Source organism: Ictalurus furcatus, chromosome 7 (genome assembly GCF_023375685.1).
Source record: "Ictalurus furcatus strain D&B chromosome 7, Billie_1.0, whole genome shotgun sequence".
Taxonomy (NCBI): Eukaryota; Metazoa; Chordata; class Actinopteri; order Siluriformes; family Ictaluridae; genus Ictalurus; species Ictalurus furcatus.
Window position 1 is genome coordinate 9,668,686 of NC_071261.1, and position 25,790 is coordinate 9,694,475.

The window sequence follows — 25,790 nt, forward strand, 5'->3', positions numbered from 1 at the left end:
GTATTTATTACAAAATGTTTCAGGTGTTGGCTACATGGCGGCTGTACCTCATGGCGCCAAAATTGCCAACCAAGGTGCGGTAGCATACATAACCTTCTATACACTTCTCTCTTAGTCATGTTCAACATGGTTTACATTCAGGTGTATTGTGCTTTTAGGTGGAGCAAACATTTAACTACCTGGAGATTCGTGCTATAAGCCCTCATCTAGAGAACCAGGTGAGGAGCATTCTGCAGATCTACCACGCTTTATGTGTGTATGTTTCTCTTTATAACCAAACACCATGTCTCTTTCTCTCAGGTCGTCATAGAGACAGACAAGTCCACCTACGTCTTCAGGCTACAGTCGAGTGACCACATGGATCAGCTGCTCGGCCACATCAACTTCACTCTCTCACGCATCTTCAACAACTCCATGTGCGTGTGAGTTTTCAGGACAAATTTTTTTATAAAAGGGGTGGGGAGGAGGGTGTGTGTGTGTGGGGGGGGGGGGGGTTCTTTATTTTCTGTGTTATTTGTACCAAATCGCAACACAGAGTAGCAGAACCACTTGAGACCATGACACCATTCACATAAGACTTGTATGCTTGATTAATTGTAAGCATAGTTTATATATATATATTTTCTAACATACTTCTATATGAGCTGTATTTATTCAGACAGACTCGGACAACCATATGGGGCGGATTTTATCTGAGAGAGATGCGTGTCTCAGCTACTTCCCTATTTTTCTTGCACGTTATTGATTCGAACAAGGAGTCCAGCGCCGCTGTTTAACGGTACGATGGAATCACAATACAGAAGTGTATTGGATGAGTGCTTAGTCGGCTTATCCTTCAAAATGTAGGCACGTTCTTATTTATTTATTATTATTATTTTTACAGGAGAGTACATCAAATTAATGTGCCGTTATTTTATTAAGTGGGGAACTCAAAATTGGGAATAAAAAGCAGTGCTTTTTGCATACACGTTATGATTACGATGTCTCTTTCTTATGTGTTACATCATTGTATTACAGTTGAGAGAAAAAAAAAAAGTTATCCGAGTCTTCGGTCTGCATTTTCTACCCCTCGATATTTTTAAGGCAAGTGCTACTGCTTAAACGCCTCGTCTTGGACACCTTTACTTTAGAAAAATGTTGCAACCTCAGAGGCATGAACTCCACACAAGTAATTTGGATAATCTCAACGTAGAGCTCAGAAAACAGACGTTTAACCCAATTATGAGTACGAGTAACTTTCGCTGTACAAATATTGCCATAACCTTCGGACGCTTGGACTTTTGGAATGAGTCACGAACTCTGAAGAAGGGCAAAAGGTTAAACTGCAAGCAAGTGGTAATTGATTTTGGCCGACACATTAGGTACTACTTTCTCAAGTGGATTACTCCTATTCACAGCACGGGTTTCTTTTTCACGCTCCAGAGGCTGAATTGATATTGCACAAATTGCTGCATGAAAAACACCATCTGAATCCTCTGACTTCTCTGAAATTCTCTCTCTTTCAGTCCCTCGATCTTTCAAGCAGATGGTGAGGTCCCTGATGGGGGACATAAATATTCGCCAAGCTCCGAAACATCAGTGGAGGCTCAGAGAGCGTGTGGTGAGGAAATCCCCCATTCACGGAGAGATAAAGACCAGTTAACATGCCTTCTTCATTATGGCTAATTTGTTCTGCATATGTTAATCGTTCTAATTTGTTGTTCACAAAGTCCTATATTTAGCATCTAATTTTCTCTCATTTGTTGTTTCCTTTCGAACCCGAGTCAGCGTTTAATCCTTTGTTCTGTGTGGTTCTGAGTGCTGGTGGGAAAACGACTCCCTTAGACTTTGCAGCTCTGTCTGCAGTGAGAGCGCTGTTGGGAGTTAATTTCACACCAGTGACTTTGCCACACACTCTGGACTCTTTCAGGAGGTTTCTCGGAGACCTACGCTGCGCTGTGCGACTACAACGGCATTAGCTGCAAAGAGGAAGTGCAGTGGGTAAGACGTGAAGGTCACACGGTATCTCTGTGTTCACTTAAAAGGTTTGAATTTTGAAATAAACAGAAATCTCTTTTTGTCCTCCACTTTAAGGATGTGGACACTATATATCACTCCCAGGACAATAGGGAGCTTAATCTGTTGGACTTCGCTCACCTAGAGAGCAGGTAGAGTAAACTCTTTAAAAAAAACCTAATAAATTCACTTGGGTTTTTATAGTAAACCACTGCAAAAACACACAAAACGCAACTTTCTATACTGCTAACAAAGTCCATGTTGTTCTCTGAATGGGAACAGACCCAAATTTACATTTTAAGTTACTGTTCCAGCAATCATTATCGGGAATCATGTTCCATCATGTTTACAAGTTCAGTTGACCTTGATATCTACCCCCAATATTTATCCATATCATACATGCATTCTATAGGAGTTATTTGATGATAAATAAAAGGGTGTGGTTGATGAGGTGATTGACAGTTTTGGACATATCAATTAGCTCTTCTGCCATTTTTTTTTTTAATGGGGAGGATAAAAAGAAGACACGTCTTTTGGATTTTGTATTTCTGAGTGATAGCTTGGTATGCAGGTGTTAAAATGTGCCGCTCCCACGTGAAATGAGTGAAGGTCTGTGATTGTATGATTTATTCCCCTGGAGCTAGGTTCAGATACCAGCTGTATCCCGTGGCTCTGTGATTAGCTTTCTCTGCCAAGTGAGTCGGGGAACATGATGAAAACTAGCGTGTGACAGCACAGTAACATGAATAGGAATATTGACTAAAAGGAATTTTCTATTATGGTACATGGTCCTGTTTGCAGTGGTGTAGAAAGAAACACACCAAAGTAGATTATGCTTTGTAAAAAGTTCGCTTGACGCTTTCGTTTCTTTTATTTAATTAAATTTTTTCTTCCAGTTTAGTTACTGCAGTGAATAGATCTGGCTTTGTTGGTATTCAAACTAACAATTTTCCAATTATTATTCATTTCTAGGTATTAAATCAGGTCATACACCCGTTCACACACTCGTTCACACCTGGGGCAATTTAGAGTAGCCAGTCAGTCTGCCACTGTGTATTTGGGATGTGGGAGGAAACCAGAGAAAGAGGAAACCCATGTGGCTAGGCTAACCTAGACACTAACCTGAGCTCAAGATCAAACTCTAAACCTTGGGGCTGTGGCAGCATTACCAACCGCCCATCTATTAAATATTTAAAGCCCATTGTGTGGCTGTGGCTCAGGTGGTAGAGCGGGTTGCCCACTAATCGTAGCATTGGCAGTTCAATTCCCGGCCCACATGACTCCACATGCTGAAGTGTCCTTGGGCAAGACACTGAACCCCAAGTTGTTCCAGATGGCAAGCTAGCACCTTGCATGCTCTGCAAGCACTGCTACCAATGGTGTGTGAGTGTGTGTGAATGAGAACCAGTGTAAAGTGCTTTGTAGAACCCCTAAGGTTAAAAAAAAAGTGCTATATACTGTAAGTCCATACCATAAGTGCAGACCAAATAATAAACCACATAAACAGGAGATACAGCATCATCTGTAGCTGTAATTTCCATTAAAATATGATCACGTATAAAAAGCTGACATTTTCTATATAAACAGCATTTTCTATACATACGCAGATGCTGGCTATTACCCTAACCACTGCTAAGAAGAATGGAGTGAAGACAGTATTCACAAATATCGAAGCTATTATTATAGCTAATGAGCGTCTCTGCTGACTTCCTGTCTGGCACAAGCCATGGCATGCCTGCAGTTAATGTCAGACAAAATCTTCAGTTTCACTTCCTGTGTGATATTCATACGCCTCCAGCTGTGTAGAAATAGCCCCGAATCTTGACACCTTGGTCAAGGAAATTGACACATATTTCATTTTATATTTAAACTGACACGTATTGCATGTTGTAGTGGAAAAAAAAACCCATCAGGAAGTACCATCTATTTGGAGATTGACACTTACGCAGTGCAGTATGATGACTTTGTGGTTTGAACTACATTACAGAGAGTTGAGGAAGATCAGTTGTTTATTAGAAATGTGTCCTATACAGTAAAATTGTGTTGGGAATTATATATATAATATTATATATATTATATACGGACAGCTGGTCCGTCATTTGGTGGAAAATGACATGAGAAATCGCTTGTTTTCAGTCGCCTAAGCATGAATGGCTTAAATCTTAAATCAAGAGCTAGCCATGTCTAATCTACATATAAGCATAGTCCGTAACGTGGGTCAATACACAAGAAGGCAGCAATAATCTAGGATAGTCCATAGACAAAAACGAGGGAAACGTGGAACAAGAATCACGCACACGAGGCTTAATCACAGACCAAAACACTGAACAGGTGAACACAATCAGGTAACACTCCAATGACAGGACAGGGGTGTACCAGCAAAGAAGAAAAGCACATGATGTGAACCTGATACAAAATAATATAAAATCAGCACGCTTTGTGCTCATGTCGACACTGCGTGCTGAGAATACGCGACTGATGTGAGAGGAAATTAGATAATTAAGTGTGGTCACAGCTTAAAGGTGTGATTGTTGTGTTGAGAAGGCATCACCTCACGCGTGGCACCAAGGGCTACATACTGTGTTGTTCATCGGATCTTTGGTTGATATGTTTATTGACAGTTAGCTATTGTTAACAGCAACAATAGTAATAAAAACAATTAAAGCTGCAAGCAGCATTTTTGGGGGCCAAGCACCCAGACACCGTGAGCCGCACATTCACAGACCCCGGACAATTGTTGGCTAAGCAATGGCAGGAAAGCAGAGCCAAAACTTTAGGCAAAGGGATTTAAGAGCGAGAGTGTTCAAAAGTTATGACCATGAATGTATTTCCAAATTAGGCTCAAATTTGACCCAATGGTGGCACTAGAGCGTTGGCAGGACTGGGCCCAAATTTGGTCACAATGTTCTTTAGACCCTCCCCAATCAGTGTGCCAAATTTTTATCACTTTTTACCAGACAGTTCTATGGGGTGCCATAGACATGCACGCCAAAAGAAGAAGAAGAAGAAGAAGAAGAAGAAGAAAAAGAAAAGGTAGAATAACAATAGGGTGCATACGCACCTTTGGTGCTTGGACCCCTAATAAAAATAATAATAATAAAAATAATAATAATAATTTTATGCATTCTTTTAACCAGTGGGGCTCCACAGACAAGTCTCCTGTGTTGTGTTTTGAAGAGAGTTAGATGGTGTGCCACAGATAGTTGCCATGACAATTTTGATTATAAATGTAGCCTGTTTTTGTGATCAATATTCTTGCTGTCAGATTTTTTAAGGTGGTATTTCTTTGCCCAGCACTAAACTTTTTGCTATTTATCTCTGCCATGATATGATTTATTCTATCTGTTCTGTTTTCTTCCAAGAAAGAAAGTTGTGGAGCCTTGCCAAGAGTTCCTCGTTGCGGGAAGTGAAGCTCCAATATGGTATTGTCAGAGATGTGTGATGAGCATTTTGAAATCACTGCTCAAAGGGGTGGGGGGGGTAGGGGAGCAGAAATCAGGCTGCTTTTCAAGTTGCTTCTAGTTCTCAGACCCAGACTCCATTCACATCTCGGCATATCAAATTAGCTTCATGCACAACTATTATACAGTTGTGGCTAAAAGTTTGCATACCCTTTGCAGAATCTGCTAAATCTTAGTACTGTTAACAAAATAAGAGGGATCATAAAAATCCCATGTTATTTTTTATTTAGTACTGTCCTGAATAAGCTATTTCACATAGCAGAGTTCACATAGCAGATGTTTACATATAGTCCACAAGACAAGGTTATAGCTGAATTTATAAAAGTTTACATACCCTTGATTCTTAATACCGTGTGTCGTTACCTGGATGATCCACGACTGATTTGATGTTTTGTTATAGTTGCTCATGAATCCCTTGTTTGTCCTGAGCAGTTAAACTGCCCACTGTTCTTCAGAAAACGTTTCTTTTTTTTTTGAAGATTCATGGCATATAATGCTCCAGGTTATAACACTACAAATTGTGGCAAAAAAGCACATTATTGAAGTGTTATGAGGCATTATTAGAGTTGCCTACAAGGAATCATTAAATAATTCTAAGCACATTTATAATGATTTATGGGCATCACAGAAAGTGTTACTCTGTGTGTGTGTGTGTGTGTGTGTGTGTGTGTGTGTGTGTGTGTGTGTTTTAATCTTGCTATTGCTTTAGAGGTAATATGTGCATGAGTATGAAACATGTATTAATATGACTCTTCCTCCCAGTTATATATAAGTCCCTTATGAGAACACAGTCACAAGCTTTGCTTTAATTTAGGACATGGACTTCTCTCTCTTTCTGCAGCTCTGTCCCTTTCTTGAAGGAGGAATAGGAAGTGAGTGGGCTATGACTCGTTCCTTTTTTTCCCCCAGGGTAAAATGGTTATAGGCCCACGGCCAGGATTAAAAACCATATCACAGACACGCGGTGCTGAGTAGTGTGCTGCCCTGGCATCAGTTTCCCCATCGATCTTCTCTTCCTCTCTTAGCTTCTGTCTCATAGAGCGAGCATTACTTTCTAAACGTGTCATTTTGTACTATTTCTGTCTCTGGAAGTCACTTGTGAGGGAAAAAGGTTGGCTAACAGTTTTTTTAGAAGCTTTTTTGTCTCATTTTATTTCTCTTTTGTGTGTGTTTTGCAGAGACCTTGCCGTCATCGTGGCATCTATGGCGTACAACACATGGTTCACCAAGCTCTACTGCAAAGACATGCGCTTAGTAAATATCTTTCATATTTGATTCGTAAAATTTTTTTCTTCCACCCAATTTATTGGGAATATACTACTGTGGAATTTTTGATGCATTTGGAGTTTTTTTTTTCTTTTTTAGGCACTCATTAGTTCTAAGTGTCCTTACTACCACATTATTCTGAGATACTAGGGCCAATTTATCAGATCCAACTCGAATATTTTTATGTTGAAGATTTGGTTTAGAAGATTGAAGCTGGCAAAAGTATTTGATAATGAATTTCACGTATACTGCATATAAATTGTGTGTACAGTACTTTATACAAATTTTTTATATATGTAAATTTTTTGTCAACTAACTAAGAGTAATATTTGCTTTTAAATACAATATATTTGAAATTACAGGTTACGGTTTTGAGCACTAATGAAACCATAAATACAAATCTCAAAAATTCAAATGTCAAACGTGAACTAGCTAGAACGAGTATTTAACACCACTGTAAAAAACTAGCTATTTGATTCAGAACATTAAACAAACAAACAAACAAAATAAACACACTGAAACTGGGAGTCCTGGTTGCTTCATCTGTAAACTAATTTTCGTAAAATAGTTTTTTGTTTGTTGTTTTTAAGATTTGAATTTTTGAGATTTGTGCTGATTTTAATTGTTTGTTTTATTTACTCTGTACTGTAATTTCAAATGATATGTTTTTGAAGGCACACCTTACCCTTAGTAAATTTACAACAATGAAGAAAACCTGACAGAAATGTACTTTTATTAACTACATCACAGAAAAAAAAAAGAGAAATTTATATGCAACCACAATTTTGAAAAAGTTGGGACAGTGTGGAAAATGCTAATAAAAAAGGAGTGACTTGTAAATGTATTTTGATTTAAACAGACAAGGTATTTGATGTTTTACCTAATCAACTGCATAGTTTTTTGAAGGTATATGTTTATTTTGAAATTGATGCATGCAACATGTTCCAAAAAAGTTGGGACAGGGGAAATTTAGGAGTAATAGAGATGTGCCAAGTTGAAATAAGAAGGTGATGTGAAACAGGTGAGGCAATCATCTAATCATAGTATATAAGGAGCCTCAAAAAAAGGCCTAATCCTTCAAGAGCAAGGATGGGTCGAGGCTCGCCAATCTGCCAACAGATGCATCAGCGAATAATCCAACACTTTGAGAACAACATTCCCCAAAGACAAATTGTTAGGATTTTGGGCATTTCACCTTCTACAGTGCACAATATAATTGAAAAATTCAAGGAATCCGGTCAAATCTTGGTGTGTAAAGGGCAAGGCCAAAAACCACTTCTGAATGTGCATGATCTCAGATGTCACTGTCTTAAAAACAGTCATGAGTCTGTAATGAATATCCTGACATGGGCTCGGGAATACTTTGGTAAACCTTTGTCAGTAAACACCATTCACCGCTGCATCCACTGATGCAAGTTAAGGCTTTAATATGCAAAGCAGAAGCCATACATCAACACTGTCCAAAAGCTCCGCCGACTTCTCTGGGCTCGGTCTCATCTGAGATGGACAGTAGCACAGTGGAATCGTGTTTTGTGGTCCAACGAGTCAACATTTCAAATAGTTTTTGGACAAAACAGCTGTCGTGTTCTCCAGGCCAAAGAGAAAAAGGACCATCCAAGCTGTTATCAGCGTCAGGTCCAAAAGCCAGCGTCTGTCATGGTATGGGGGTCATCTGTCATCTATCATCTGTGAAGGCACCATTAATGCAGAAAGATATGTACACATTTTGGAGCAACATATGCTGCCATCCAGAGTAGGACAACGCAAAACCATCTGAAAAAAAGCATGTTGTGATAAATTTAGCAAATTTGCTAACATTTACCAGCTATGTTTAACCAAGTTAGCCTGTTTTCTTTGCTAACGCCAGGGTAAACTAGCATCGATTCTTGTAGCTAAGTTAATTAGCTAGGCAGCAAGTCAACTTCTAGTTCATGGTAAATATTGGTTCTTTACGTTACATTTTAATTCTGATTGATTCATTAGCAAACAATGTAGCATTCGTCATACATATGAGTAGCAAACAGAAAGTTGCTTTAAAAGGAAAATAGTATTAGATAAGTGATTTAAATCACCTTTAGCATGAAAGCATGTCTAACTTCATTTCGTCAGGTAAAAGCATTCATACTTTCTTGAGGCAAGGTTAAAAACATCAGGTACAAACATTCATTCATTCATTCTTGAGGACATTTAAAAGTAGCCATTTTTGTCCCACTTCCACATTACGACTTTCACTTCACTTATTTTGGCTTTACTTTGTATGTTGGACAGTTTTTCAACACATCTCACATAGTTAAACGTTATATATTTGGACGCACGAATGATCTCGCTTCCGGGAGTGTCTCAGAAACGTAATTCATACAATTCATGCTGTAATTCATACAATTGTTTTTCCTTTTTAAATGACCCGCAAAAGTTTTCGTACGTTATTTCAGTAAATCAGGGCCTTTATGTTGTTCGGTGGTGGGGTTTTTCCCTATAATTTGTCACCTGTCTTTTTTTTGCTTTTTTTGTTTTTTTCCTGGACAGAGGCAAATATTTAATTTTGTGAACTGATGTCAGGATTACATTAACGCATGGGTCAATGGAGCCATGAATATAGTAATATAAGTGTGCGTGTGTGTGTGTGCGTGCGTGTGTGTTTACAGAGCTCAGAGGTAGTGGACCAGGTCCTCCACACGGTCAGTAAGTCCAGCAGTCTGGAAGAACTCACTCTGGAGAATGCAGGCCTTAAAGCGTGAGATATTCTCTCTCTCTCTCTCTCTCTCTCTCCTTTTTTCTGACATCCGCGACTTTATTTCTTTTCTTTTTTTTCTTTCTTTCTGTTTTTGTCTTGTTTTTGCCCACAGAGATTTCCCTCAGAAAATGGCTGCCGCTCTGTCAGAAAACCCGGCGTCTGTGCTCCACTCCCTCAACCTGGCCCACAACACATTCGACAATCAAGGTGCGATGGCACATCACTGTCACCTCGCTCTTTTATTTATTTATTTATTTATTTATTCTCATTCTGTTTGTCAGTAGATGACGAGCCTTTTGATTTCTTCTTTATCACATATAGGTTATTGAGATTGTTTGACATTTTTGACTCTTCTGACAATGTGTACGATTCTGCCACTGTGTGTGTGTGTGTGTGTGTGTGTGTGGTGTGTGGAGTGAATGTATGTGTGTGTGTAGACGCAGCCTACAAAACAATCTGGTTATTTTTATTCCAGTGACTGCAGCAGGCCCACTGCTGTGTCATCCACCCCTCCAACTAATAGATTCTGTGTGTTTGTGTGTTTGTGTGTATGTGCTCGCATGCATGGGTGGTTTTGCAGGAGTGTCAAATCTCATCCAGCAGGTGTGTCAGCTCAGCAAAGGCCTCCATCTGCTTAACCTCTCCAAGACCTCATTCTCCTCTAAAGGTGTGTATGTCGCACACGCAGGAGCCAATGCCCCCTGCTGGAACCCTCACACACCCACACACTCGGTTTCCACACGCGCACTCGGCTCGGATATGTCCGATTCCACCATGACGAAATGTTTAAATTTCATATAAGACCTTGTGGAATGTTCTGTTACTACAAAGATAATGACATATCAGAAAAATTACATATTAGCGATAAAATCTCGGAACGTTTCGGATGAAGGTTGTTCTCGGGTTAGATAATGTGTTCTCAGATTGAGAGGACAGTTTTGTATTTGCTCAGTGTATTTAATGAGAAGATTAATGCCTTAGTGGTCACGTATTGGGTTGGGGGTTCGATTCCCGTCTCTGCCCTGTGGACGTGGCGCATGCATGTTCTCCATGTGCTTTAGGGGTTTCCTCCGAGCACTCCGGTTTCCTCCCCCAGTCTGAAGACATGTGCTGTAGGCTGATTTGGCATTTCTAAATTGTCCATAGTGTGTGAATGGGTGCGTGAGTGTGTGTGCGATTGTGCCCAGCAATGGGTTGGCACCCCATCCTGGGAGTCCTACACTTTGTGCCCTGAGTCCCCTGGGACAGGCTCCAGGCTCCCCTGTGACCCTGTGTAGGATAAGCGTTACAGAAAATGGATGGATGGATGGAAAACCATTTTTTTGGGGCAAGATTTGATGCAGATTCATCAGTAGAAAATACCCGGTAGCAGATCGTGTAGTTCTTTTGCACTATAAACTAAAATAACATTGAATTGAAATTGAATTAGTTGCAGAATAGATCGATCTGCCTTTCCTTCATCGCACTATTCTTCTGTAAACCCATCATTTGCAACATGACCCAATGATCCAATTAGTCCTTGAGAAAATGACTTAGTTGATTAAAGGGACATCTGACAGAACATAAGCCATGATTAGGTTAACAAAGTCTATCGCTAAATGGCAGCAACATCATAAATGCAATTCAGTGCCTGAATGCCAAAAACAAAACTAGGAGAAAAAATGTCCTAGCTGGATATGAATTGGAAAGGAAAATGGAGTGGACTGAAATGGTCTTGTTTAGCTGCATTTGATGAGGCATGCTCTTTGAGGATGTGGCACACTGCCATTGACACATCGCCTGTCTCCAAATCTGGGGCAATGATCCATGATTTTTGGAAATGTTTAAAAAAAACAAAAAACAGTTGGTGTTCATTTCCAATATTTCAAAGGGGAAAATGTAATTCAGACACTGATAACACTTCAGTTTAGAAGTCATTAAAATTTTTAAATATAGTACTTAATTGTTGTGTTCATCATTAGCGCTTCAGAGTGTTCCAGAGAACATTAGGAAAACAAACTCGATAAGAGTCCTTAATCGGATTATAATGTTCTTATTATGCCTGGTCTGTTCATAGTTCTTGGGCCTTATATCTTGTTAAATAGAATTCTTATGGGTTGCGGTGCAATATAAAAAAATATATTAAGGCTGCAACAACTATTAAAATAATCAACAACGAATTTCATTATGGATTAGGCGGGTCTGTGACGTCACTGTGGATAACCCCCCCATCAGTGACATCACATCACTACAATGAAAAATTCTATCAATAAAACACGTGGAAAACAGCGGAAGTCACAGAGTGAGCTGCTGTGGGAAAAGCGCACGATCCAGGTCGTCCAAAACATGAGAGAGTTTTATATTAAGCACTTCAAACAAACTTGTAAGTGTATTAACGTGGCTCGTCATGTCAGACGCTGTGACAGATGTGTGTGCTGTTTAATGTGTTCCAGACATGTTTTCTTCAGTGCAGAAATGACATTTTTACCTTTATATCCTTATCTAAAAATGTTCAAAATTCACGCCAGTATTTCCATTTAAACTTGCGTTAAACTTCACCAAATGAGCGCGAGTCCACGCATGCGCGTCAATCAAACAGAGCGCAAAAGAAAGGAAGCGCAATAACTCTGACTGAAATATTCATTTTGATCAAATATGTTGTTTTATGCTATATTTAGTGATATTTATAAACAAAATTAATAGTGTTTTTTATGAGGACAGTAACTGTAATGGGGTTTTAACATGTCATTGTATATAAATGTAAGAAGTGTCATACATTTAAGGAATAAAGTAACATGTTAATTTATTGTGTAAATGAATGACACTTTTATATAGTGATTTAAATTCTGCTTTAAAGCTTGTGGTCAATGAGTTTTTTTGTTGTTGATTTGTTTTCGCCCATATAGTGTGTTTTTTGTTTTTTGTCCCTTTTCTTAGGTTTCAGGGAATGAAATGAACATCAAGGCTATTTATAGTAACACCAGCCTCCCAAACATTCCAGCGAACAGTGTGTGAAAGTGACTGTACTCTCTGGTGTATAATTTCCTATTTATTATTTTTTCCTCTCAGGTGTGAGTTCTCTGTCTCAGGCTCTGTGTTCTAGTGATGACTACTCCAACTCTCTTCTGCATCTCGACCTGAGCAAGAACCCGGGCATTCTTTCTGGGGAGGACGCTACGGTTTTAGCACACTCAGATACACACACACACAAACACACAAGCTTAGGGGTGTTCATGAAAAATGTATAGTATTGTAACCATACAAAAGTTCATAAAGAGTAATCCAGAATCAAAGCAAGGGTCTAATACAGACACGTGGCAAGACTTCGTGCTGAACTAACAATTGTTTAGAACTAGGAAGTAATCAGGACGTGATGGTAGAGGTCGTGCTAGTATTCACAGCTTCATTACTTTTAATATGTAGCTCAAACACACACACAGTCCCTTGCATGTGTGCGGACTGTCTGTCTCACACCCTGTAACCGTATATCTGCTCTCCTGCCTGTGTAGAATCTGTACCTGTTCTTGGCTCAGCCCAACTGCTTGGTGCATTTGGATCTCTCAGGCACAGACTGCACAGTGGAATCAGTAAGTGTTCCTAAATAAAGGAATAAAATGTGACCGGGCATACTGTTATAGGAAAATACTCAATAATGGGATGGTGTGATGATTATTTATTTATTTATTTATTTATTTATTTATATTATTTACGGCTTGTTTTAAACAGCTGTATTTTAATCAGTGTTGAAGACACTGAGAAAACCGGAAGTGCAAAGTCTTCTATTCTGAAGACTTACTCTTACAAAGCACTCACACTGGAGACTCCTTCCCTAAATGTGAAATAAACGTCTCCGTACAGAAAGTTTTCTTTGTTAAATAACAACACGTTCCTTACTATCTGTCCATTATGAGGGTTAGAATATGCGGCGCGTCTGCTTCACAAGTTCCCGTTAGTGTGTTGTTGTTGTTATTGTTATTACAATAAATAACAGGTATACCTATATACCTAACCAAGCTGCTGTTGCAGAAATCGAATCGACGAACAGGTTTGAGAACGTCACGGCGCACTGGAGTCAATGCGTTTTTCTTTTGTTTCTCACAGCTATTTGGCGCTTTGCTCCGAGGCTGCTGTGCTGATCTCTCCTACCTGAATCTCTCAAAGAACTCCTTCTCTCAAAGGTGACTATCAATGTGGCTGTTTGAAACAGGTTTAGCATTGACTATGGATTAGGTTTGACTTTGGTTTGCCAATAAATCTCTGTCTGCGTGCTTGTGCACTTATCTCTAAGCTTGCTGTGTCTAAACACGGTAGTAGACCGTAAGAGCACTATGTGTAATAATATCTCTCTAACGTTGTTGGTTAAGACAGAGTGGCTTCCATTAGTCAGCTGTGTGTGTGTGTGTGTGTGTGTGTGTGTGTGTGTATGTATGTATAAGACAGAGAAAAAGAGCTGGAGGGTGCAGACATACAGGAGCACAATGATGTATATCTGCCTGCCTAAACTCCCCCTGGAACCCACCATTGCAATAGCATTCTAGCCCAGTAACTGCATTATGAGAAATTCTATGAAAAATGTGACTTGTTTTGAGCAGAATTTAACTCTTCAATTCCCAAGTTGCTCCATTTCTCTCAATTTCTTCCTCTCCCTCTCTTTCTTTTTGCCTGAGTCATGATTTGAGGAATGCCTCATTTGTTAATGAGTTTTCAGTTTGTGGTGGGTGGACCAACTTCGTAATGCTTTCACTGAGGGCAGAACCATGGGTAGGCAATAATCATGCACACAGTATTACAGTGCTTTATGTAAGTATTCACCCCCTGTTGCTGTGAAACCCCTAAATTAGTTCTTAGAAGTCACATTAAGGTAATATTTCATGATCACAATATAAATACACCTGTTCCTGAAAGACCCCAGGCATTGTTAGAGAAAATAACTAAACAAACAGCATTATGAAGAATAGAGACCAAGGGTCCATCAAAACAAGTCCAGGACAAGTTATGAAAAGCACCAATCCAAAACCTTGAACTTTGTAGAGCGACATTAAATCCATTATGTAATAAAAGGAAAGAATATGGCACAAGTCCTAACATGATGCTCCCATCACCACGCTTCACTGTGGTGAGGATTATCTTTCTTCTTCAAGGCAGTGTATACACGTAGACTTTCATCTTGAACATTAAATCCGTTATTTAATAAAATGAAAGAATATGGTACAACCAAAACTCTGCCTAGAGGAGACTGTCTGCTCAAATTCAGTGACTCAGAATTCAGAGAAGTAACGGCTAACATGAAGCTCCCTCCACCATGCTTCATTGTGGTGAGGTTTGTCTTTCTTATTCAAGGCAGTGTATACATGTAATCTTTTTTCTTCTTTTTTTAAATAAAGAAATGCCAGTTGGATATTGTTAAGTACTTGATGTAATATAATTTTTACTTTCAGATTTTTTGTTTGTAATTTTAATGCCAGTGCCCTTTTCCTACGTCAAGTAGGAATTAAAAAAAAAAAAAAGAGTAGACTACAATGTGATTTCCTGTTTTCTTTTTTTTCTTCTTTTTAAATTTGTTAATAGTGCAAATGAACATTTGTATCAGCCCCCCCCCCCCCCAGCACCCAACCCCCCCTTAGGCCATCATTGTATCGTGTTGCCTTCTTTTGCATCAGTGAATGTTTGCACCTTTTGTAATAGTTGTGTTTTAATAATTGTGAAAAGATTGAAGTGATTAGGAATCATAGGGAATATAAGAGCAAATCTGTTTCATTTTGTAACACAAGAGACGGCATTAATATGAAAGATTACCATTTTTGCTCTTTGCCCCTGAATCATGCACGCACACACTCTCTGGGCCAATCTCAGGGTTCCATCTTGCTACGGTGTCATCCATTATGGAGCATGTTTTGGTTTTTGCATGTGAACGAAGTTCAGTGAATTCCTGAGGAAAGACATTAATACAAGGGAAGAAAAAAAAGGGAAGAAAAACGGGTTCAACAGCGTTTAATCTTCTATTTCTTTCACACTTGCACTCTCTCTCTCTCTCTCTGTCAGGAAAGTGAAAGACACACTGCCCACCTTACGTCAGTTCTTTACCTCAGCATTCAGCCTCAGCCATCTCAGCATGGCCTCGATGAAGATGCCCCCAGATGTGCTCAGGTGAAACACCACCAACTTCCACAGGCTTGCAGCTTCACATTGTGCTAATGAAATCATCATGAGAAGTGATTTGATTCCTTATAAGTCAAATAAAATATAAAATAAAATAAAACACGAGACTTGTAAGATGAACGTTACGTATCGTAGAACAAATAACTAGCAGCAGTACAATGTAAGGGAAAACCAATATGAAAAATCACATCATTCCACGCTGTACTAAATTCTCTCCGACTCCGTGCCCACGCCAAATTAACATACGTAACCAAATCATGCTAGCTCATTTCCATTCTTGCACTCGCTTACATGCACTAAAGTATTCTTTTCACTTGGAGAACTCCTGGCTTATTTCTGAACGTTTTTCACAACCTTCGTTATTAGTTTTGTAACACTGTAATCTGAGAAGCTGTTTTGTTTTTTTTGTTTTTCAGGGCATCCTACTTGTGTATGTCATCATTTTTTATGAATCCACCATTTTTCATATCATCATTCATACTATGTGGCAGCAACATAATGCATAATATCATACAGATAGCTGAAGCAAGAGCTTCAGTCCATGTTTGGTTTGAGCTAACAGGAAGGCTACATTAACTCAAATAACCACTCTTTACAACCGTGGTGAGCAGAAAGGCACTTCATAACACAGTAAACCTTGCGGGGGGATGGGCTACAAGAATCTGAGGCTACACTGGGCACAGGTTCACTTAACCTGGTCTTTTAACCTGGTATTTTATTTATTCATTTATTTTTAAATCTGTTGATTCACACAGATTCTGAATCCGTCGCATTAATGCAGCACCTTGCAGGTCATTCTAGAAGCTAGCATCAATAAAAAATAAAAAAAAAAGAATAAAAAACTGCACTGCAGGTTTGGTTCACTTCCTGCAGTGTTGTTTACTTGGAAGCGAACCAAGGACATCTTTTTCAGGCGGTCTTGTTTTCATCCTCACTAATGCGGAAAATGTAGCAAGGTTCAGTTCAAATGCTGAACATGTGAAAGGACACTACCACACAGCTGTCACGCTTTTGGAACGGTCCATTTCAGAACTAATCTTTCTGTAATACTGGCTCTTCGATAATACAAAAAATCTATCATTCTATAATAATGAAGCTTGTAGCGTAATCTTTTAAGATTACATTCATGCTGTCTAAAAAAAAAAAAGGAGCTTGATTAATGAAGGTCAGGAGCAGGATACAGGAGCTTTGGAGATGCTTGTAAATGCTGAGGTAATATCTTGATGCATGTTTTTTCTCTTGAAGGGCTCTCTTTCTGGGACTGTCGTCGAATCCTCATGTCTCTGACCTGCACCTGGATATCAGTGGTTGTGAGGTACACCACTCTCTGCGACGTATCTGCATACAGACCTTCCCTACTCACTTTTTTTTTCTTTTTACTTTAGTTAATCTTTCTCAACTATTCATGCGAAATCCATCCAGACTGAGAAGTCCAAGGTGTCCTGTTTTTTTTTTCCCCCCATCACGCCCCCTCGCGCTCTAGGTGGGAAGAACGTATACTCCCGCTCCTTAAGTATACAGTCTGCACTTTTCCACTGGCGCTGTCCTGTAATGTTGCATAAGCAGCAGTTTTGAAGAGATGTCTCGGGTAATGCGTTTTTGGAAGAATGCTGGTTAGTGCTGTTATTTTGGGCGGACAAAACGTGGGAGGTAGCGATGATAACAGTGGGAGACAAAAAAAAAAAGAAAAATCCCATTAAAGAAAAACTGACTTCGATATACAGCCACATATGTTTTTTTCTAATTAAAGAAACGCATTTACACAGGAATTCAATTTAATAAAAATGTATTTTTGCGTAGCATTTTTTTTTTTCGGACATTGCCACTTAGCAGCGTACGGAAATCCAGGTGTGGATTTATATCCGTAATGAGCAAGACAGAGTTGCGATGTTGTCTACTCGTATTCAGTTTCTATTTTTAAACTGCAAAATAACAGTAATTTAAAACAAAAACAAACAAAAAAAAACAGGAAACTTTTACCAAAACTCAGTCTCAGTATGACACACTTTGGAACCTTTTCCTAAAATATTTCTGACATTTGCTCTTTCATTCCTATTCATTCCTTTCAACCTTTTTTTTTTATTCATCATGAGTCATATGAAGCCATTCATGCACTTGCTTTGAAATCGAGCACAGCTAACATTTCATCTGTTGGTTAAATCTCTGTAAAACATAATACACTGTTGCATTCTTTCTCTCTCTCTCTCTCTCTCACACACACACTCTCTCTCTCTCTCTCTCTCTCTCTCTCTCTCTCTCTCTCTCCCTCTCTCCCTCTCAGCTCAGATCAGCAGGAGCAGCAGTGATAAAGGACTTGTTTCCCCAAGTCTCCTCCATCAGTACCCTGGACATCTCAGATAATGGTAAGAAAAAGTGCCGCGCCAATACATTGGAATACGCCGGAACACTTCCAACACTTACACCCGAGGAACCATATTCAGAGTACTTCAGAAGATTACTTCAGCCGTATTCAGAGTACTTCAGCAGATTCAATACAGAAATTGCACACATCTCTATTCGGAACTCAAGCACGTTTTATCTATAAAAAGAGTTCGTAAGCGTAGCAGACGAGTGCTCGGTCAGCTTATCCTTCAACTCTTCTGGCTTTGTTAATAAGAAGAAACCTTTATTTATCACATATACATTACAGTATAATAAACTTCGGAAGTTGGGGTCAGAGCACAGGGTCAGCCTGTGTGATACAGCTCCCCTGGAGCAGATTGGGTTAAGGGCCTTGCTCAAGGTCCAGTTGGCAGTGCTGGGGTTTGAACTCCTGAACTTCTGATAACTTAGTAACCCAGCGCCTTTAACCATTGAGCCACAACTGATAAGAGTAACAGTCGATGCTGCATAAAGTGCTCTTTTATAAGCTGCAGAATAACGAGACTTGGATGCCATTTTTTGTTAAAATACAACATTTTCAGTGATTAATGGGATGATTACAATTAGGATTATTGGCATTGGCAATATAATATATTGGCAGTATACTAGACCACTATTAGATGTTTATTTAAATGTGTGCCATTGTCCTCATTCATATATCGTTGTATTAGTATTTTCCTTTTTTAAAATAAGTTTGTGTGTTTAAAGGTTTTGCTTTAGATGCTATTAAAAAAAACTCGGACTCTCAAGAAAAATCTGGCAACCTTGGAAGTGTGAACAACACTCTGGTGACTTGTGTAAATCCACTTAAGTGCATGCATAACCAGATTCTGAATACACGTAACTTTCCCCTGCATAAATATTGATGTAACTCTGACTGCGGTTCTTTTGTGTATTAACCCATATTCTGATTCAGTTGTGTGGTGATTCACTTCAGGCTTGGACACCGATCTTTACACGGTCATCCCTGCCTTCTCTCGCCACCCCTCCCTCAAGCATCTGCTGCTGGGCAAGAATTTCAATGTCAAGGGCAGGTATGGAGCAGATGGATCAAACGTGCACAAATAATCTTCGACCATTGGTGCAGAGCTTGTTTTGTGGCATGGCTAACCATTCAAGTACCAGTTCCCTTTCGCAGTTTGCGTGTCTGTTACGTAATGTGAACCTGCAAACATTGATGTGGAGGAAAATCCAGTTATTAGGCTAACAAACATTTGAAAACATTTTCATGAAATATTTTTACTGCTTATTTATTAATTGAGAGGTTGGTTTTATCCGTTTGACAAACGAGGCCGAATCAGCATTCGCTTCAGTGAAAAAACATCCTTATCTGTCAGTTTTCCAAGTCAGACTGCAAAAAAAGTTAAGAGATTTCGTGTACAGCATGAAAACCTCCCGCTGTCTTCGTGACTGTCGTCATGGGCGGCGTCTCAGGTCGAAAACTCTGACCTTACATTCAAAAATATTTACTAATCTAGAAGACTTGCACACAAAACAGAGCTGTCACTAGGTTTGAATGCTACATGAGAGGTTTTTAAATCAAGAGCAAAGACTGTATCGAACTGTATTTAAGAATTTTAATATCTATATGGCTCACTCATGCAATATCCATTACACAGGCATCCCATCTCGTTACCTCTGTCTCTTTTTCTCTCTGCAGGCTGCTGGATGAAATCCTACAAAAACTAGTGCAGTTAGTGCAAGAAGAAGAGTGTGTGAGCACTCAGAGATACACATACACTCTCACAAACATTTCCCCAGGCACACAAAGTCACACAGTTTCTTCCCTTTCTGCTCCTATGCAAGCATGTACCCTAAAGTCTGTTGTGTTTGTTACAGTGATGCTAAATAATGTATCCCTTTGTCTCACTTTCTCTGTCTCTGACTTCCTTTGACTATGTCATATATTTAATTTTCTCCACTTGAAGACTCTCTCTCTCTCTCTCTCTCTCTCACACTGCAGATAGCACTGAACTCATTCAGTTTATGTTGTTCTATGTTGATTTCTCATGTCTTTGTTTTCAAATGTGAATCTTTTTGTCTCCAGGGTCTGAAGAGTTTGTCCCTAGCTGACTCCAGACTGCGATCCCGAGGAACTGTGATAGTGAACGCACTTGGCAGCAACGCATGCCTCAGGAAAGTGGATTTGAGCGGCAATGGTCTGGAGGACACGGGGGCCAGGATGCTGAGCAAAGCCCTGCAGATCAACACCACTCTCAGGTACAGTAGGGTTCAAAAATCCAAAATATTTTACTATTTGCCCAAAAAACTAATTTGCCAAAATCACACATTCTTGATTGTTAAATAAGATTTCAGAATGCATGGGTACTCTTTAATGAATACCTGAATCCTTTGTTCAGTAAGTTTTGTTTAAAAAAAAAAAATAGGAAAAAAAGTATGTAATGTTAATTATATAATTATAGAATTTCTGCTCTCTTAACTTGAGAAAAACAGCACACAAGAAAATCTATCTAACCTATGATTTTTTTTTTCCAAATCATTCCAGAACAAATACCAAAAACATAGGTTTTCATATTTTAGCGCCCCCTAGTGCTCAAATAACATGCCACTTTTTGTGCACCCTGGGGATACGGTCACAGTAAGTATTCTCGTGTTTCATGTTGATCCATTAAGCCACAGTTGAGATATGGCCTCACTTTCTGTTTGGCGGCTTTGCTTTCAAATTTGTTGGCATGTCACAGGCAAACGGGCTTGAATATCAAAAATCCTTCTGATACGATTGATGTAGATTTGTCTGAAGATCATTTGAACCAAATTTGGTGACGATTGAAGAAAAGTTTTTTTTTTTGAAAATTCAGTAGAAAATCCAGTATGGCAGAAAATGATGTGGAAAAGGAACTTTGTTGCCATATTAAGCATTTTAAAAGTTATAAATGTACCTTGAACTTTGACCCAATGGTGGTGCTAAGAGATGCTTAGTGTGTTCTTATGTGTGTGTTCTCTTATACTATAGCATTGTGCCAAAGTTTATGAATATATTTATTAAAGAATGACTAGTTGTACTTTTTTCTCCATTTGTAGTAACTAGTTACAATTACATGTTGTGGAATATCCATGAAAGCAGTTAGTTCCTGTTAGTACTTACATTATTGCACCTATAAACAGTCATTCCTTCACCAGCTTCTTTTTAACCAAGCAGTTAACGAAACAGAATAATGGAGCTTGTCATTTTAATGAGGAAGTACAAACTGCACTGTCCTGAAGACTTTCCCATGGTGGAAAACCTAAATTAACCTCTGATTCTTGGATTGAATTGAAATCAGAACCCAGTGACCTTACTAGGAAGAGAAGGACCAAAGAGATAAGATGTCAGGTAACAGAACTGAGAACTGCAGTTTAAATACAATGCAAGAATTCACAAAGGACAAACTAAGGGGTTATACACTGACTAATGAGACACTGACTAATTAGACCAAAAGTACTGAGGCAGCAGCAGGAAAAATGTGCTAATAGACAGAACATAAAACAATTCCTTAAACATGAAGCAAAGTAAAAGCCTGTGATTATGTTTACATTTTTACAGTCACCTCCAAACATATTGGAATGGCAAGGCCAATTCATTTGTTTTTGCTGTAAACTGAAGACATGTGGGTTTGCTATCAAAGGATGAATATGATAAGAGAGTTTAGAATTTCATGCTTTTATTTCTTGGCATTTATATGTAGATGTGTTAAACACCAACCAATTTGTAGGTGAGCAAATAATATTGGAACATGAGACTGACAGGTGTTTTTTGTTACCCAGGTGTGTCCTGTTAGACTGATTGTTAAACAATAAATAGCTCTGAACATCTACTCCTGGTTTTAGCCTTCGGTTTCACCTGTGAAGCCTGCATAAGCCAACATGAAGATCAGAGAGCTGTATATGGGACAAATATAAGCCATTTTGAAGCTGAGAAAAGAGGGGAAATCAAACAGAGGGATTGCACAAACATTGAGCATAGCCAATATAACATTTTGGAACGTCTTGAAAAAGAAAGAAACCACTGGTATACGGAGCAACAGACACCAAACGGGTCGACCAAGGAAAACAACAACAGCTGATGACAGAAACATTGTGAGAGCTGTGAAGAACACATCCATAAACAACAGTCAGTGACATCACCAGCAACCTCCACAGGGCAGGGGTGAAGGTAAAACAATCCACTATTTGAAGTAAACTTCAAGAGCAGAAATATAGAGGCCATACCACAGGATGCAAACAACTCCTCAGCTGTAAGAATTGAAAAGCCAGATTGGAATACAGAAATACAGAGATGAGCCACAAAAGTTCTGAAACCATGATTAACCTCTACCAAAGTAATGGAAAGTCCAAAATGCAGAGAATGAAAGGATCTGCTCATGATCCAAAACATACAAGTTCATCTGTGAAACATGGTGGCGGTAGTGTCGTGGCTTGGGCTTGCATGGCTGCTTCTGGAACAGGCTCACAAATCTTTATTGATGATGGAACTCAGGATGGTAGCAGCAGAATGAGTTCATAATTTTAGCAGAACATTTTGTCTACCAATTTACAGTACAGAGAAACGCATCCAAATTAATCGGGAGGAATTTTATGATTCAGTAAGACAATGATCCAAAACACACTGCCAACTCAATAAAGGACTTCATCAGGGGGAAAATTGGAAAGTTTTAGACTGGCCAAGCCAATCATTAGACCTTAACCCAACTGAGCAACATTTCACCTCCTGAAGAAGAGACTGAAGGGAGAAACCTCCCGAAACAAACAAAAACAGAAAGAGGCTGCGGTAGAAACTTGGAAAAGGATCACAAAAGAAGAAACCAACAGTTTGTTGATGTCAGTATGTCGCAGGCTTGATGCAGTTATTGCAACCAAATATGAAGTGTTATTTACTTTAATTTACTTCAAGACTTATCTGTTCCTGTACGTTTGCTCACCTAAAAATTGGGTGGTCTCATACAAAAGGTTTTATATTTTATTGTGTTTATCACATCTAGATGTAAATGCCAGGAAATTACCAGGAAATCCTAAACTTTCACCTTATATCCATCTTTTGATCTCAGACCCAAATGTCTTTGGTGTACAGCACAAAAAAAAGAGAATTGAGAGTTTCGGTGGGGATATATACAATTTATACAGTAGCATTGTTGGAAGGAGTCTCCAGCATCTGGGCTTTTTCAGTAACTTGAAGTTTTCCGCTAGTGTCGAAGACGGAGCGCTTTGCGGGTTCTTGGTAACATGACACAAGCTGCATTTTTGGTCATTTAACTGCAGTATAAGCAAGAGGGAAAAAAAGAGAGGCTGGTGTTTATAGCTGTTCTAATATAAATAATAACTTGTTTCAACATTCCCCAACAATAAATGTACAGTGGGGGAAATAAGTATTGGATGTGTCAACATTTCTTTCAGTAAATATATTTCCAATGTGGTTATTCACATGACATTTTCACCAGACATCAGTATTAACTCAAGAAATCCGGAAATATAAAGAATTCACAACATTAAAGTCCATAAATAAAGTTATGTGTAATAAAGTGAAATGACACAGAAAAAAAAGTATTGAACACACTAAGAAAAAGCAGTTCTCTAAGGCAAGGTAAGGCAAGGAACCAGCTGAAATCCGTAAGTAATTATACCTCCTATCTGTGCAAATTAATATTAGCTGGGTTAGTAAATACTCCCACTGTATCTGTAAATGGATAAAAAAAAAGTACAACATCTTCAGTGATACCTTTCACAAATGAAAATATGCCATGGTCTAAGAGGAACAAAATACATCAGGATGTGCTGTTATTGGAAAATAATCAACAATAATTCCACTTAGTGTCAGATCGAAGTACACCACCTCATTGTTGATGATTTTCCTTTAACACATGCCCAAGTATTTTATTCTTTACTTTAGAGTTGTATTTGCAAAGTTAGATTTTTTATTTCCTGTTTTTAGGAGCGTGACGTGGGATCGGAACAATACCACAGCTGCTGGGTTTCAGGATGTAGCACGCTCTATGGAGCAGTAAGCCACACATACACACACATACACACACTCACTCACTCTTCCACTCTACAGTACACTCAAATCTGTTCTATGACTCAGTTATTTGTTCCTTTTCTTTATTTTTTAAAATAGAATTTTCTAATTCCAGCCACTTGACCTTGGAGCCTCATTTTAGCGCTGTTTAGTCACTGTATCTGGGCAAGTTTACACAACTGAATAGGGAGTGTGCTATAAAGCGAGCTGTGGAAGATCTAATGGATTTTCTTTTATGGTGCATTGGGAATATTTTCATCTGTTGCTGCTGCTTTGTAGATACGTATTTATATCTCTCTGGCTCTGTGTCGCTCTCTTTCTCTCTCATTCCTCAGTAATTTCACTCTGCAGTGCATGCCTGTGCCTCTGAGCGATGTTACACAGGCATACCGCAATTCCCCCGAGAAGACGGAACAGGCAATGACAAAGGTGAGCAAGCGGGGGGGAAAAAAACAAAAAAATACTCCCAAATTTACAGGTTCATACAAGAAACATTTGCAAGCAGAGCTCACCTCCAGCACTGCAATTGAACGGAAATGTAAATCATAATGGTAGGATGTTGCCGATAATAATGATGTAATAGAGGTTCACACTGCTTTATAGAGAAATGATTATATTTCAAGTGTGTATATACAGAAGATTTGTGCAGCAGTACACACACACACTCGCACACAAACTCTTCCAAACACAGCAGGGTTGTTCTGCAATCTCTCTTCAACACTGGCAACACAGTGCAATCCAATCCACTAACTCAGCGTCCTGTATCTGCTGCTTCGTATTTAGTGTCATGGCTCCGCCCACTCTGAGAGGTTCTGGAACTTTCTCGGTTCTCAAAGCAGATTGATCTAAATACAAATTTACAGCTAAGAGCATATTAAAGCAGTAAACATAAATGTAAAGTACACTTCGCCAATCACAGTCAACTCGTTTACCCCGAGAAATACTTTTTCTTTGCTTCCGCTCTTCCTTTCCTTCCTTTCTTCCGCTGTTTCCGTCTTTGATTCTTTTCCCTTGCCTTTCTTTATTACTTTCCTCTCCTTACCTTCCTTCCTTCCTTTCCATTTCTTTCTTCTTTATTTTCCTTTCCACCATCTTTCATGTTTTTTTTCTTGTCCTTTCTTTACTTCTCTCGCTGCCTTACTTTCCTTCTCTACCCTTCTTCACCTTCTTTTCCTGTGCTTCCATCCCTTTGTTTCTTCCTTCTTTCCCTTCATTTTCTTTCTTCCTTCTTTTCTTTATTATCCATTCTTTTCCTTTCTTTCCCTCACTTTCTTTCTTATTCTAGCTTTGCTATAGCATCCTTCGATTTCTTTCTATTTATCACTTTCCTTTCTTCCTTATTTCTCTTCTTTCCTTGCCTCTCTTCTTGCTACCTTCTTTCCCTTTCCTCCTCCTTTCTTGTTTTCTCATCCTTTCTTTACTACTGTCTCTTCCTCACCATCCATCCCTACCCTTCTTCACCTTCTCTTCTTGTCCTACCGTCCCATTTTTTCTTTCTTTCCCTTAATTTCTTACTTCCTTCTAGCCATTCCTTTCCTTCCTTTCTTTCTTTAATATTCTAGCTTTGCTATAGCAAAGCTTTCTTTTTTCTTTCTTTCTTTCTTTTTTTCTTTCTTTCTATACCTTTCCTTCCTTCCTTTCACTTTCTCTTGTGCTCTTTTCTTTTCCTTCTTCTTACTTTTCCTTTTGTCCTTTTCATTTGTTTTTTTCCTAATCTTTCTTTACTGCTTTCCCTTCCTCACTTTCTCTTCTTATCCTCCCTTCCCTTTTCCTTCCTTTTTTCCCTTACTATCCATTCTTTTCC

The 25,790-nt window shown here is 38.9% G+C and overlaps 1 protein-coding gene across 3 annotated transcripts in view; it reads left to right on the top strand.

Moving 5' to 3' along the window:
* carmil3 (capping protein regulator and myosin 1 linker 3) overlaps window positions 1-25,790 on the top strand; it is a 58,400-nt gene that overhangs the window by 16,271 nt on the left and 16,339 nt on the right. For 2 of the 3 annotated variants that reach the window (XM_053628289.1, XM_053628290.1), the window contains exons 3-23: window positions 24-74; window positions 159-218; window positions 301-422; window positions 1,506-1,600; window positions 1,910-1,980; window positions 2,074-2,147; window positions 6,635-6,710; window positions 9,368-9,456; window positions 9,569-9,663; window positions 10,037-10,123; window positions 12,505-12,614; window positions 12,945-13,022; window positions 13,537-13,613; window positions 15,478-15,582; window positions 16,840-16,909; window positions 17,876-17,957; window positions 18,914-19,010; window positions 19,637-19,691; window positions 20,024-20,196; window positions 23,903-23,971; window positions 24,322-24,415. In XM_053628289.1, coding sequence (XP_053484264.1) covers window positions 24-74; window positions 159-218; window positions 301-422; window positions 1,506-1,600; window positions 1,910-1,980; window positions 2,074-2,147; window positions 6,635-6,710; window positions 9,368-9,456; window positions 9,569-9,663; window positions 10,037-10,123; window positions 12,505-12,614; window positions 12,945-13,022; window positions 13,537-13,613; window positions 15,478-15,582; window positions 16,840-16,909; window positions 17,876-17,957; window positions 18,914-19,010; window positions 19,637-19,691; window positions 20,024-20,196; window positions 23,903-23,971; window positions 24,322-24,415 — 1,830 coding nt within the window. The remainder of the gene's footprint in view (window positions 1-23; window positions 75-158; window positions 219-300; window positions 423-1,505; window positions 1,601-1,909; window positions 1,981-2,073; window positions 2,148-6,634; window positions 6,711-9,367; window positions 9,457-9,568; window positions 9,664-10,036; window positions 10,124-12,504; window positions 12,615-12,944; window positions 13,023-13,536; window positions 13,614-15,477; window positions 15,583-16,839; window positions 16,910-17,875; window positions 17,958-18,913; window positions 19,011-19,636; window positions 19,692-20,023; window positions 20,197-23,902; window positions 23,972-24,321; window positions 24,416-25,790) is intronic. The other variant, XM_053628291.1, reaches the window with a different exon arrangement.